At 56.0% G+C, this 14903-nt stretch overlaps 1 protein-coding gene across 13 annotated transcripts in view; it reads left to right on the forward strand.

Annotated features, from left to right (window-relative positions):
- LOC104063318 (myomegalin) overlaps positions 1-14903 on the forward strand; it is a 35420-nt gene that overhangs the window by 478 nt on the left and 20039 nt on the right. For 9 of the 13 annotated variants that reach the window (XR_008450959.1, XM_054072878.1, XM_054072882.1 and 6 more), the window contains exons 1-3: positions 8131-9280; positions 12897-13019; positions 14679-14798. Coding sequence is in view for 12 of the 13 variants with exons in the window: in XM_054072878.1 (XP_053928853.1) it covers positions 8132-9280; positions 12897-13019; positions 14679-14798 (1392 nt within the window). In the remaining variant the exon portion in view is untranslated. Of the gene's footprint in view, positions 1-2802; positions 2880-3477; positions 3534-3702; positions 3942-4403; positions 4515-4975; positions 5053-5757; positions 5882-5953; positions 6109-6309; positions 6428-8130; positions 9281-12896; positions 13020-14678; positions 14799-14903 lie in introns of those variants that run through there. The other 4 variants (XM_054072888.1, XM_054072883.1, XM_054072886.1 and 1 more) reach the window with 4 other exon arrangements.

Raw genomic sequence — 14903 nt, forward strand, 5'->3', positions numbered from 1 at the left:
GATGCCGGTGGGGCTGTGGGACACCCCTCTTCTGGCTGGGCTGCAGCTCACTGAGGCAAACGCGGGAAGGCTGCTGGGCATCCAGGCAAGGGGCTTGGGGGAGCTGCCAGTTTGCGGGAAGGGAATGCAGGCCCCTCGTCCAGTGCTGGGGGCACACAGATGTTCACTGCCCTGTGCTATGAGGACCCAGGGACACCAGGGCAGCAGGTGCTGTGAGAGGGCAGGGGCTATATATAACATCCTATAGGGCTGAGATGGCACTGGCACCAGCACTGGGCTCTCCTCTAGGGCACCAGGCAAGGTGAGATTTGCTGGGAGGTGCTGAGGTGTGGGTGGCCCTGTGGGAAGGGCTGTGGTTTGGGCTGCCGGCAGAGGTTCTTGGCTTGACCCCTCTCCCCAGCCTCATTTGCATCTTCCCTGCTCTTCCCTCGGCTCTGTCCATCCCCAATTCCAGCCTGAGCTGCTACCCAGACCGTTTGTCCTGGTGTCTGTCTTGGGATGCCGGGCCCCAGGACCTGTGCTGGCTGCCACGCACGTGGTGCAGCGCCAAGAGCCACCTTCGCCAGGGGTGTGGATAACACTGGCCCCCAGTTCCCTCTGTTCTGCACTCAATGGAGACCTTGTTGCTGTGCTCTGTGCACAGGCGGTTGGTGGGCGGCTGTGTGCCGTGCACACACACCCAGGCGCACAGGCAGCCGCCGTGGTGGTGGCGGCTGTCTGTCCCCGGCTCCATCTCCCTCGTGGTGGCACTCAGCCTCTGCTGAAACATTTGTGCTGACAAGTCAGTGGGGAGCCAGGTTGTGCCACGCTCAGCATCCCATCCTTGACGGTGAGCTGCTACACTCGCGCTGGCCTTGCCCAGGCTTTGCCACAGCCCCTCTGCCAGCCCAGAGGCAGTTGTTGGCACCCAAAGTGGCTGTGTCTGAGCACGGGGCTAGGGGCTGCTATCCACCCTCTGTCCATCCCTCTGTTCATCCATCTGTTGTCAGCAGGAGGTGATCCAGTAGCACAAGGAGGTGAGTTGCAGTCTTGGGGTGCTTGTGTGCTTTGGGATTGCTGTCCGATGGGGCAGCAGCCACCCTCATGCAGCCCATGTGCCATGGCCCTGGCAGCCACCCCTGCCTTCTCCCCAGAGGCACCCTGGAGTGCTAGTGCCAGCAGGCAGCCACAGTGGCCCTGGTGTGATGCCCTGGAGGTGCTCTGACTCAGTGGGTGCTCTGAGTGAGGGCCATGTGGCACCCCTCATGCCAGGGCTAGATGGTACAGGGTGTGGGAAGGGCTGCACAGCCAGCTGAGGCTCCGGGGCTGTGCCCCGCTCTGCTCCGCGCTATGCTGGTGGCCTTGCTCCACACACTGGGGTGGCATGGCCTGCATGAAAGGGCTCTTGTCCTTCTGCAGCTCCAGCAGCTCCACAGTAGCAAACAAATTCCCAGTGTTGGGCACACGGACAGAGAGGGGGGAGCCCCCATCCCACCCAGCTGTCTGTGGCCGTGGCAGAGTCCAGACAGGGTTCCTGCTGGCCCAGCAGCCCAGCACAGGACTCCCAGTTCTGGTGTTGAGGGTGCTGGACTGCAGGAAACCGTGTGCTCTGTTTGCTCACCCCAGAGCCCATGGCTGTGAGTGACCACTGGCCTAGCCCTGCCTAGGGCTGGCCCAAAGAAGCCCCCACAGTACTGGAGCTGCAAAGGCTGGTCACCCTCTGTCCGGATATCAACCCTCCAGGCCTTGCATCTCCTTGGTTGTGCCTCCTTTGGTATTCCACCTCCTTGGGTGTTGTGCCCCAGGTATTGCATCATGTCGCCATGGGTGTTGTGCCTCCAGTTATTGCACCTCCACAAGTTTCAAGAATTTGGCTGTTGTGCCTCTTTGGGTACCATGTCTCCCAGTATTAAGCTTCTGGGTGTCATGCCTTCTTGGATGTCATGTCACTGAGTATTGTGCCTCTTTGGGTATTTTGCCTCCTGCGATATTGTGCCTCAGGATGTCACCCTTCTGGGTATTGTGCCTCTGGGTACTGTGCCTCTTTGACTACTGTGCATACCTATGTGTCTTCAGTCTGGGTCCTCAGATGTTTTGTCGATGGGTATTGCACCTCTGTGTACTGTGCCTTCTGGAGTGCCATGGCTCCAGAGATCATGCCTGCTTGGGTATTGTGCCTCTGGGTATTGGGTCTCCTCCGGTGTCATGCCTTTGGGTACTGGACTTCTGGGTGTTGTGCTTCTGTGGATGTCATGCCTCTGGGTACTGTGCCTCCAGGTACTGCACCTCCAGATACTGTGACCCTGGGAACTGTGCCTCTGAGTATTGTCAGTTATGGTGTGTGGCTGGGCACAGGGCCATGCTTGGCCAGTGCTGGTGTGTCTAAAGCCATCATGCCTCAGTTTCCCTTCGTGGTGGGCTGTTGGCGCAGGGGCTGTTTTGCCCTGTGCCTGCCTTCCCCTGCTCACCCTAGGGCTGGCAGCACTCTGGCCATGAGGTGCCGGTGTGGTGTGCCCGGCTCTGGGGGCATGGCGTCAGGTCCCCCACCATGGCCTGTGCTGCATGGACTTCCTGTCCCTATACAACCGCTGGAGCTCAGCGTCACGCCTGTAGGCAGGGCACTTTGACCAGTGTGGCACTGGGGGCGAGTGCCCACTGCCCTGCTTGTGGGACCCCACAAGAAAGCTGTCACAGTGGAATTAGAAAATACATATTTGGCATTCTTTATAAAGAAAAAAAAATCTGCTTTTTGTTTATTTGTGGGGTGGCTTGTTTTTTTTCTCTTTTAAGTCATGAAGTGACTCACACTTCTCTGCTGAAAATAAACCTGATTGCAACTGCGGTGAGGAGCTGTGAGCTGTGATAGCACAGAGGCACGGGGCCATCAGAGAGTCGCTGGGGTGAGCCCTGCCTCAGGCAGCCTCTGCTCGCTGTCAGCACCCAGACCCCTCCCAGCTTATGGGGGGCTGCTGTAGGATGCAGGTGGCCCTGCCAGTGCTGTTAATGGGGCTAAAGTGGTCCTAAGGGGGAACCACCACTTGCATGGCCCCCAGGGCCTCTTGTCTTTGCACTCAGAGCAGATGCCTCCCAGACAAGAGATACACTGCCCGTGTGTGTGCACCCTGACTTGTGCACAGACACCCATGTGCCCCTGTGCATGCACAGACAGGGGTGCTTCCCCCTCCACTCCTCCCACCTCCACTCACCCCATGGATGTACAGGGGTTTTTCCTTGTCAGGAGTTTGCCCCCACCCCAGACAGGCAGTTGTGGGACCATTTGATGTCACGAGCTCGCCCTGCCATCTCCCAGTGCCATGTCAGCTGCCCACGACTGACCCGCCCCTGGTGTGAGGGAGATGCAGCAGCCACCATGCAGTGGCTTTGGTATAATCCACCCATACCCACATCCTCCCTGGCCCTTCTGGCTAGGAGGTCCTGGGGACCTGGGACTGCACCCCTGATGCTGTGCATGATGTGGCCTTGTGCTCCTCTCTGCAGAGACCCCTGCAGCGGTGACACACCGGCTGTGCTCCTCGGAGCTAGCTACATGGCAGGTAAGATACCTTGAGACCTCCTCCATACCCCACACTCCCGATTTCCCTGCCCCGCCAAGGGTGATGCACTGGTGCTCAACACCCTGGCAGTGTGCATTACCCCAAAGACTAGGGGCTCGCCAGGCCCCAAGGCATCCCAGCATCCCCCCTGGTGACATCTTGGGGGCAGGCGGTGTGCAGAGCAGCCACTTGGCTTGCCTGACTGCTGCTAGCCCTCGCTCCCTCCCAGCTTCCCAAGATGGACTGTGGGGTGAGAGTGATGAGGATCCCACGCCAGCCGAGCCAGAAGGGTCCTGTGGTCTCCCAGGTGCTCAGCCCCAGCCTGGTCCCTTGGTGCAGACGTGTGTCCTCCGGGACCTGGAGATGGGTCCCCTCGCTCAGACGCAGACTCTGCGGGACTTTGAACAGGTGAGCCCGTGGGGTGCTGGGTCCTCTTGTGGCACTGCCAGGACTCCCCCTCCCAGCATGACTGTGTCCCCCAGGCACCCCAGGGTGCTTACAGGATGCGTGCTGGATCCCTTGGGTGAACCAGTGGGATGTGAAGGGCAGGAGGGGGATGCAGAGCAGGTGACGGTGGTCCCCCTCACCACCCTCCCCCTCGCCACCCTCCTGGCTGAGGCACGTGGGGGCTGCCAGGGCTCGGGTTTCACCACCCGCCTGGCCTGTCCCCGCTGTCCCTGCTCTGGCGATTCCTCAAATAGCTCTGGGAGGCCAAAAAAAAAGGAAAGGGGCCAGAGCAGGGACGGCAGCAGGAGCTGCAGGAGGGCAGGGACCCCGGGCTGTGTCCCCAGCGGCGCCATGTGAGGGGTGCCGGGATGCCCGCCCCATGGAGTGCTGGCCATGGCTAACGGGTATCGCACACTCTCCCAGCACCTCAACGACCTCAAGAAGGAGAATTTCAGCCTCAAACTGCGCATCTACTTTCTGGAGGAGCGTGTCCAGCAGAAGGGCGAGGGCAGCTGGGACGATGTCTACAGGCGGGTGAGCACCCGTGGAGGACAGGGATGGGGCCCAACAGGGGTTTTCCTTCTGATGTCCTCTCTTTTCCAGGAAGAGACAGGGCCAGAGAAGTGCAGCCAGTGGGGATGACAAGAAGGGCATCAGGCACAGGACTGGGGCTCAGCGAGCCGCTATGCAGGAGTTTTCCCCTTTATACCTTTGACTGGCATGGGGAGAAGGTCAGGGAGGACCTCCTCAGCTTGGTGGGGTGCACGGGGTGGGCTGCAGTGCCAGTTCTGTTGCAGACGGATGGAGTGGGTGCACCCCATCCCAGCACAAGTGGGCTAAAATATAGCCCATGCCACTTGGTGCCAGGAGTGCCTGAAGCCCTGCCGTGGGATGGGAGACCTCTCTGCCACCTCTGATGTGTTCCTGTGGGCAGCGGCACTGGGGGGTCCAGGCAGGCATGAGGGCATCCTACCCACCTGCCTCCCACCCTACAGAATATCGAGCTGAAAGTGGAAGTGGAGAGCCTGAAGCGGGAGCTGCAGGAGAAACAAGAAGCCCTCGACAAAACATGGTGAGCCCCCTACTCCGGGACAGACGTGGCACTGGTGCACCATTTGCAATGTCTGCATGGACATCGGGAACGGGTTGTCTGCCTGTGCCCTGACCGCAGCAGGCAGTGGAGGGGTTTGCAGTGGGGCCAGGCACCTTCGCGACTCCTCTTACAGTCCTGCCCCAGCCAAAAATAAAGGGCAACACCTGTTTGGTAGGGGAGGGCAGTGCCGTGCCGGGGGGATGTGGTGTGAGTGTCATGCAGCAGGGCAGCACCGGATGGGGGACTGGGGCACAGCAACTGGGGAGCCCATGGAACTGGGACCGTGCAGGCACCTCTTTGGTGATTTGGACCCTGAGCATGACCTGGTGCTGCTGGAGGAGCTGTGTCCCCAGGGCAGTGGCACTTGGAGGTTATAGTATGCCTGAGGATCCTACAGAAACACAGCATGGGGGAAGCTGCCCTAGGGGCACTTGGGGTGGCACAGGTCACCCAGCCTAGCTGTTTTGCGGTGGGATTTTTGTAAAGGAAGGCCATGCTGTGCCATGCCATGACGCGTGGCACCCTGCCAAGCCATACCATGCTGTGCCATGCCACGCTATCCCATGCTATGCTGTATAGTACATGATGGTGCCATGCTATGCCATAGCATGCTGTCCCACACCATGCTGTGCCATACTATGCTGTGCCATACCGTGCTGTGCCATGCCATGCTGTGCCTGACAGGGTGGCTGCAGAGAACCAGACAACCCGCAGCCACGCAGCACTTCTGCAGCAGTATGAGGAGCAGCAGCGGGACTCGGAGCATGTCTATGAGCTCCTGGAGAACAAGATTCAGCTCCTGCAGGAGGTAAGCCTCGGGGCAGTTTGGGGCAGGGAAGGCTGGGGCCAGTGCCTGGATGCTCCCTCCACTGCTGTGCAGGAGGCCAGGCTGGCACGGAGTGAGGCCGAGCAGGCCACGGCACTGGCCAGAGCCGAGGCAGAGCGGTGCCAGGAGCTGGCAGGGAAGCTGAAGGAAGCTGCGACGATGAAGGAGGAGAACAGGAGTGATGACAGCTGCAGTGCCATGGCCCAGAGGTGGGTGCCAGGACCCATCCCCTCTGTGCTGCTAGCCTGTGCCTTCTGCTGGTCCTTGGGGACCACTAAAGGGCTGTTGTTGTGCAGGGTCAGAAGGATGTGTGGGTCCCATGGGGATGTAAGGGTGATTCCAAGGGGAGAGAGCTGGGCTGTGGGGGAGAGGACCATGTTGAACATCCCCCACCTTTCCCTCCCTCACAGGAGGATTGATGAGCTGACCCAAGAGCTGGCTGCCAGCAAACAGATGGAGGAGATGCTGGCAGCTGAGAAGTGTGACCTGCAGCAGCGCCTGGAGAAGCCCTTGGCCATGGGGAGGCAGGTGGGTGTTCAGACGTGGGGGATCCCAGGGAGAAGCACAGCAGCCCAGGGCCTGGCTGGCAGTTGTCATCATCCCTGTCCCCTTCTGGATCTGTGGCCAGGTCTGTGCCACATCCTGCCCAGCAGTGCTGGGTGTTCCACAGCTGTGCTGGGAGACAGGAGGACCCAGTGAGCAGTGTCAGGGGAGTGGCCACCAGTCTTGGGTGTCGGTGCCGCCTGCACCCGTCTGCCATTTAAATCCCTGGTCTTAAAATACCCCTGGCACAGTGCCAGGTAGGATTTCGGGGCTGCGAGGTATCGGAGCAGCATGTTCCTGGCACACACATGGCTCTGGCCAAGCTGCATCTTGGTGGCACAGAGCTGACTCCAGCAGCCATGGGCTGAACTCCCCATGTGGTGGTCCCGTTGGAGGACCCCAGTGTGTGCCCATGAGGTGGCATAGGGCAGCATGCAGGTAGTGGTGCATAGGTGCTGGTGGCCTTGTGTTGCGAGGACAGCACCCCAGCACTGCCTCTTGGGAATGGGCATTGGCACTGGGACTGGGATGTGGTGCTGGCACTGGGATGGGACCTGGCACTGGGCTAGACACTGGCACTGGGGACAGGCACTACTGGAGGGCACTGACATTGGGGCACGGCACTGGCATTGGGACTGGGCTGTTGTGGTTGCTGTTGGGGTCACTGTTGCTGTCACGGCTGGTCATGGTCGCAGTTGGCTGCAGTTGCTATTGCGGTCACTGTCATGGGACAGGAGCTGGATTAGATGATCCTTGTAGGTCCCTTCCAACTCAGGACATTCTATGATTCTATGGTTGGTCATGGTCGGTGTCCCATTTGGTCATGGTCCCTGTTGCAACTGCTGTTGCATTTGGTCACAGTTGCTGTCGTAGTTGGTCATGGTCGCGGTCCCTGTTGCAGTCTCTGTTGCCGTCACTGCCGCACTTGGTCGCGGTCGCTGTTGCGGTCCCTGTCGCGATTGCTGTCGCATTTTGTCATGGTCACTGTTGCATTTGGCCGCGGGTGCTGTTGCTGACGCCATCGCAGATGGTCGCTGTCTCAGTTCCTGTCGCGGCTGGCTGCTGTCGCGGTCCCTGTCGCGCCAGCGCCAGCGCCGCCGTCGAGCGCCACGTGTGCCCAGGGCCGGCACGACACCGACTGCGCAAACGCAGCCAACCGGGCGCGGGAACTACAAATCCCAACATGCCCCGCGGCCACTGCGTAGGCCGCCGCCCGCCGCCATCTTGAAATGTGAGCCAGAAGCCGGGCGGTGCAGTGGCAGCAGCATCCGCGGCAGCAACATCCGTGGCGGGGCCGGCGAGAGGCCGGGGGCAGCCAGGAGGGGCAGCGGCAGCCAGGAGCGGGGGCAGCCAGGAGCGGGGGCAGCCAGGAGCGGGGGCAGACAGGAGCGGGGGCAGCCAGGAGCGGGGGCAGACAGGAGCGGGGCAGACAGAGCGGGGTCCGGGCTGGCTGAGGCGTCAGGGCGATGCCGTAGGCTGGGCTGTGCCTGTGGCACCGGCAGCTCCGGCGCGTCTGCCCCTTAACGAGCGGGACTGGTGTGGCGAGCGGTGGCGGTGCCTCGGGGCTCGAGGGGCCGAGCCCCGGGAGAAGCGCTGAGCGCGGCGGGAGGGCCCGGGAGGTTCCTCGGGAGCAGCGGGCTGGGTGCTGAGAGGGAGGGAGGGAGGGAGGGAGGGAAGGAGGGAGGGAGGATGAAGGAAACGTGTCGGATCTGCGCCCGGGAGCTGTGCGGCAACCAGCGGCGATGGATCTTCCACACGGCGGCCAAGCTGAACCTCCAGGTGCTGCTCTCCCATGTCCTGGGCCGGGAGCTGTGCCGGGACGGCAAATCCGAGTTCGCTTGCAGCAAGTGTGCCTTCATGCTGGACCGCATCTACAGGTTTGACACCGTCATCGCGCGCATTGAAGCCCTCTCCATTGAGCGTCTGCAGAAGCTGCTGCTGGAGAAAGACCGCCTCAAGTTCTGCATTGCAAGCATGTACCGCAGGAACAATGAAGACTCCAGCATAGATGACAGAGCTGGGGATGGGACTGTGGACCTTTCTAACCTGCCTGATGTACGGTACGCTGCCCTCCTTCAGGAGGACTTCGCTTATTCTGGATATGAATATTGGACGGATCAAGAAGACCACAGTTTGGAGCCACACAGCTGCCATGCTTCAGAGGGAGCGACTAACCGGCCACGGCGTTGCCGTGGCTGTGCTGCCCTGCGAGTGGCCGATGCTGACTATGAAGCCATTTGCAAAGTGCCGCGCAAGGTGGCAAGAAGCATCTCCTGCGGGCTGTCCAGCCGGTGGTCGGCCAGCATGGGCAATGAAGAGTCATTCGTGTGTGATGCAGTGGAGTCTGCCAGCACCAGAGGGCCTGTGGATGGCGAAAGTATGGAGGAAGGCACGCCTGAGTCTTCTGTTGAGTCCCTGGAAACGACTGTGGAGGCGAGCACTCTGCAGCAGAAGGACGAAGATGCAGATAAGGGTGTGAAAGGGAATGGGAAATGTGACAATTCCTCAGATGATCGTACAACCCCAAACTCTTCACTGAGTGGGAACAGGCTGGAGCTGGCCCTCAGCCTGATCAAGGCTTTGGACTACAAACCCCTTCAGAGCCCTCGAGGCAGCAGGCTACCTATTCCTGTCAAGTCCAGCTTGCCCCCTCCCAAGCCCAGCCGTGACTTGGCAGATGGCAGCACTCCTGCTGGCTTAGTGTGTGCCAGTTCTGCCTTCCTCAACGCAGACAGAAGATCCTTTTCCAGAGCTCCTTTGGGTCTTTCCCTGGAGATTTCTGATCTGCAGGAGCTGTGGGATGACTTCTGTGAGGATTATGTGCCGCTGCGGGTACAGGTAGAGGTCATTGTGCCACTGTTCAGTTGAGCTGCAGCCCTACACTGTGCCCACTAGGGATTCTTCTGTGCTGAGATAATGCAGATAGCCACGTGTCACTGAGCCCAGGGCTAAGAATAGGCGGCTCAGTCCTTTTTAGGTGTGCTGTCTCTGTCCTTTGTCATTCTCCTATTCTCTGTTTCCTTCTTGTGTTCTGGGAAATTAGCCTTCCCCCTGCCTCCATCAGCTTCTCCTGCCGAATGCAGCCTGATAGATGGGTCTAAGCTCTTTGCACGTGTTGTCATTTTTCTGCTGAGAAAATGCCAGTTTCACTTCAAGTTTCTCTTTAAGAAGTCGGTGTGACTTTTACCCACAGCTAAAAGGAGTGTTTTAAGCTTCTGGGAATATGTTTTCCAGCAGGTGTGTTTTCTTTGTGCCTGGGTAATGGTTCAGTGTCAGGAACGCCTGCCTCTGCAGATCAGGCCTCCAACCTGCCTAACGTGCAGATGTGCACAGGGAACTGTGGCATGTGCCCTGAGGAAAAGGCGATTTCCTTGCAGGTGGATTTGTGCCAGAGGATGACTTTAGGGTTGGTATTCTAGATAATTGGTTTATTTTCTGATCCTTTGAAAGGATTCATCAGTTGACAGCAGGTTTGGCTAAGAGTTGATGAAAGCTCCTGCTTTCCTTAGATTTCCTGGTGCTGTTGTGTGTCTTGATGGTGTAGCTCCAGATTGCCCCTCTTGCTGGCGTTGATGAAATCTTAATTATTATGCAGTCAAAAAGCTGAACTTGTAACTCCTTTATCACTTCTCTTAATGAATAGAAGGTCTCAGCTTCAATTTAGGAATATCCTTCTCATCCTAATTGCATTCCCATTAGCAGCCTTAGTGTTCTCTAATGCTCTAGGTAGCCCGGGGGATTAGAAAAATGCTTGTTTATTACTATGGCAACTGTGGCTGTGCTGAATTAGCTTCCTGTTCAGCCAGCACTGCCTGCTGTCCCAGCTGCTTGGGTGTTTCCCAGAGGTGGCTGCTATTCCCATAAAAACCTGCTAGGGAGGACTGTAGGAAAAACTGATTTTCGTCTGGTGCACAAAGGCATTGTGCTGGCAGCCAATGCCCAGAGATGTGGAGCAGGGCCTTGGTGCTGCTCCAGGAGTCTGTGTTGCTTGGTACTAATTTTCACTGCTAGGGATATATTTACAGCTTAAAAACAGGCTTTCTCGTAGCAGAGCGTGGTGCAATCAACGTGGCGTGTTTAGACTTTGTGTCACACGTCACCATCCTCTTCTGGGAATGGCTTTTGAGGAGTTCCTCCAGCTTCTGCCATCCAACCATCTCTGCCGGGAATTCATCCTGCAGAATTTTTTTTACTGCCTGTTTCTTGCTGTGGCAGCAGCAGTTGCCGGCTTTGGTGCAGGGTCTGGCAGAAGGGAGAAAGCACTAAATCCTTCTGGTGGCTTTCACCGCAAAAATGAGAAGTCAGATGCAGCTGGGAAACAAAATAGTTCCTGTACAAATGATTTTTCCATCTCTGTGCGAGCAACGCACTTTCTCAGAGCGACGTATTGCTTTCCAGCAATTCGTGTGCATAAACGCCATTCTGGTGGCATGGAAGGGGTGTCGCTTCCCCACTTACCCAATTGCTTTTGGAAAACTGCCATTCTCCTTTAAATTTGCTGCCAGAAGCTGTGATGACTGGTGTTGAGGGCATGTGATCTCTGGTACTGTCTTTTTGGGCGTTTTCTTGAACAACAGTTCTTCCCCTTTGCCACCACATCCCCAGGAAAATGCCACCAGACCCAGCCTTCAGCAGACACACCTTGCAGCTGCCTGTGGTGCCAGGCTGGCAGTGAGCGAAGCATTGCCCAACTAAAAGGCAGTCCTTTACCCACTGTTCTGGGCAGGCTTAGAATATGCCGTGATTATTACTGTTGCTTTATTAATGAAGTGTTGTGTCTATGTCAGTGTGTGCTGCTGTTGCTGGAGCTACGCTGAGGAGAGACAGTCAGTAAAATGCTGCTGGGGAGCCATGCCCCTGACGTGGCTGTGGGGAAGCGTGAGGGAGGCAGCCTGGGCATCAGGACTTTGTACTCTGGAGCTGCCTTTGCCTTTCCCTCCCCTGCTTTTAGATCTTTGCAGCCTTTCTGCTCGTTTTTCTTTGAAATGGTGAAATTCTGAGGAAAGAGCTGTTTTCCTTCCTCTCGTTTTCTTTTCAACAGCCTTATTTCAAAATAGCTGCTGTGTGAGAGGTTGCAGCAGCTCTCCATGTCTGATCTGAAACCTTCTTGCTGGGAAAATTTGAAATCACTTGCTTTGACTTTAAGGTTTCACTAAACTCTAAACAACATTCAGGTAAAGGGAAGTGTTGCATGTGAGAGTCAATGCAGAAGCCTGCACTGCCTGCCTTTCCTGGAGACTGTTTTTGTGGCTGCTGAAGATGAGGATTCAATCTGACAGGGCTAGTCACAGTTGGCTGTTGTTCTTCCAGTGCTTTGCTGCCTGGATCTGGTGCTCTGCGTTCTGAAAAGCTCTGGGATGTTCTAATAGCCTCTGCACGGCAACCCTGCGCTTGTCAGGGCTCCCACTTAAAGCAGACACCACCAGTACAGTTGAACTCGTAGCACTGATGATGTTCGGGAATGCTGAGTGGGTCCTGTGGGGTTTGGAGTGGGTAGCTGAGTTTCAGTGCTGGTCTCAGCAGTTAACAGCTCACTAGGCAGGAGGCAGCATGAGAGTAAGAAGGGATGACAAGGGATTAGTATGTGCTCAGCCAGCAGCATCTGGCAGGCCACATGTCAAAGTAGGCTGCCTCCATTCTCAGTGAATGGCTGTGTGTTGTGAAAAAAATCTCAGCTGTGGCACTGAATTTGCTATGGCTTGTGGAACTGCAGGGAATCACACATGGTGTGAGCACTGGAGTGTGGGGAGCTGTGAAGGAGAGTCCAGAGAATTGCATGTGGAGGGCTTCAGAGTGGGGATGGATGACTGCTGGCTCATGGCGGGAGGGTGGCTAGTGGGAAGGATCAAAAGCTGAGCGTTTGATTAAAATGGAGAAGCTTAGCAGATCATGGGAAGAAGTAGTTCAGTGCTTTGTTTGAAGCTTTCTGAGGCTGCCATCAGGACATATGGGGAGGAGGGGCGGTTTCAAGGATGTGGCTTAGGTGTCGAGTGAATCCATCACCAGCCTGTAGACAGTGGTTAGAGCTAGACAAACTGCTGGGTTCGTGGTACAGGAGTGAGGAGAGGCAGGGAGCCCAACCAATGCCATGGGATAGCAGAGGATTCCTGGCAGATCGGGCAGAGAGCTGCCAGGTGCCAGCCTGGAACGTGGATGAGGGGAGACATGGCAGCGTGATGTTTCAGAGGCAGTTAGAATTGCTCACTGGGCATGTTTAAGCCGATGCTTCAAGGACTGCCCAGGGAGGTGGTCGAGTCGCCTTCCCTGGAGGTGTTTAAGGAACGGGTGGATGAGGTGCTGAGGGATATGGTTTAGGGAGTGTTAGGAATGGTTGGACTCGATGATCCAGTGGGTCCTTTCCAACCTGGTGATTCTGTGATTTCTGTGACTGTGAGGGCTGGCTGCTGAACAGAATCCCATGCAAGATTTGAGCCATTATTCTCCCTTTTTTCAGAATCGGCAGGATGAACATCAGCAGCCACCAGCTCCATGTGACCCTGCAGCAGGGGAACACGTGTCTGATCTCCGTGCTGCAGAGCTGCAGGGCAAAATCCATCAATTTGAGGCTGACAACAAGGTATTTCCTCACTAACAGCACGTTCAGTGCCTAGTGAGTCTGATGTAATGGGTGGTGGAGGCTGGGCCTAGCCTGGCCAGAGGCAGGTGACTGCACCCATGTTGCAGCAAGGGTGTGTGCTGACGTGTGATTCTCTGTGTAGTTGTCTGCCAGGGGTTAAAAGCATTTATGTTTTTCTCCATATGCTGTGCAATTTTTCCAAATTTATTTTAGCAAACCATTAGAAGAACTTCCTGCTTGCCCTGTCAGTCTGCTGGGAGCTGTGAGAAGAAACATGCACGGGGCTATTCCTCTGTCTCTTGGATTTTAATGGGCCGAGCCTGGCGTTTGCCTTTTGAGACAGTTGCCTTCTTTTTTCAAGCAATAAAGGAGATCAGTGCAGGGGGGTTCGTGTCTTCATTTTGATTTAAATGCTTTCTTAGGAAAGAAAAGTGCAGCTGAGTTGTCTTGAGGCAGATCAAATTTCACACACGTTGCATGGGGTTGATGCTCTTAGTTATGCCCTTGAACTCTAAGCAAAATTATACCCATTGGAAAACAGAGATTAGATGGGAAGAAGCATCGGGATGGGACGTATGTTTAAATCTGGGGACAAGCTTTTGATGCTGCCTGGACCACAAAGGTTGACAGGAAAAAAGGAGTGGGGCCAGTAAATGCAGTTGGAAGTGTTTGAGCAGTTTAGGGGGAGCATCTAGAGAAGAGGTAATAACACCACAGGTGTGTGAACAAGAGGAAATCAAGCGGTAACACCATCTCCTTAAGAAACTGAGGCTTCAGTGTGTTCTGAGGAGATGCATCCAAGACTAAGAATGCCAACAGCCAGCCTGTTCAGAAGTGCTAACGAGCAGTTGCTTAAATGCACAGCACGCACTGTGTTAAGAAACATTATGATGAAAGCAGAGAACTGCCCTAAAACTGTTTGAGGCGGTAGTTTCTTTAGGATGAGAATGTCAAAGGCAAAGGTTTCATGGGTTGTAAACCAGCTGTGGAGGCTGGTGAGATGTTCCACTTTGCTTTGCGGCTGTGCTGTTGGCGTGCTAGCACTGGCTGGACTCTGCTGGAGGCAGAGCTTGAGGCTAAATAAGCCACTGATCTGATCCAGTGTAGAATTACCTAGATCAGCGGTTGCTGCACGAGTGCCTGATAGTTGAAAGGAGGCAGTAAGAGAATGGGCTGGAAGGTTGTAAAGGCACAGCTGCAACACTCTGGAGGACCTCAGAAGCTAAGGGAACAGGTTTTAGAATGTGTAGCTTTGAATTTTTTTGTTCAGATGTCTTGGGAGGTTTTTGGGTGAAGCAGAGACAAATGATAGAAATGGGGAATGTTGCTGGGCAGTCCAAGCAAGACTCTCCTGAAGTATGTGGGAGGCAGTATGACATGTGAACCCAAGCCTGGAACCTCTGCCCTGCAAGCTGGGGCTGCAATGGGGGAACGACAGGCACTGAACAGTCCTGTTTAGAGGCTGAAGAAGTGATGGAGACTACTCACTGGTCTCCATCCAGCTCAAACAGTATTTACAGACTCTAGAGGGACCCATGTTGGCCATGATCTGGTGAATGCCTGGGCTGTACAAACTTGAATAAGGAGTAGAGGGAGTCCTAAGAGGTCCTTCCTAGACCATTAGGCAGGAATACAAACCCAACATTTTTCTGTCTTCAGTTGTTACAGGAAAAGCTGAATGAACTGAAGCTTGAATTAAAATCTGTCCAAGAAACATCACAGAGGCAAGATCGTACAATCCAGAGTCTGAATGAGGCCCTGAAGAGCAAAGAGAGTAAGGTAATAGTTTTGGGTGGGCAGGATGGTGCTTACCAAAAGTGGAAAGTGTGCTAGCCCTGTAGGCAGTTACTGAAAAGGAACACTGAAGCCATTGCTAGGCACACT

This window comes from Cuculus canorus, chromosome 8, assembly GCF_017976375.1.
Source record: "Cuculus canorus isolate bCucCan1 chromosome 8, bCucCan1.pri, whole genome shotgun sequence".
Taxonomy (NCBI): Eukaryota; Metazoa; Chordata; class Aves; order Cuculiformes; family Cuculidae; genus Cuculus; species Cuculus canorus.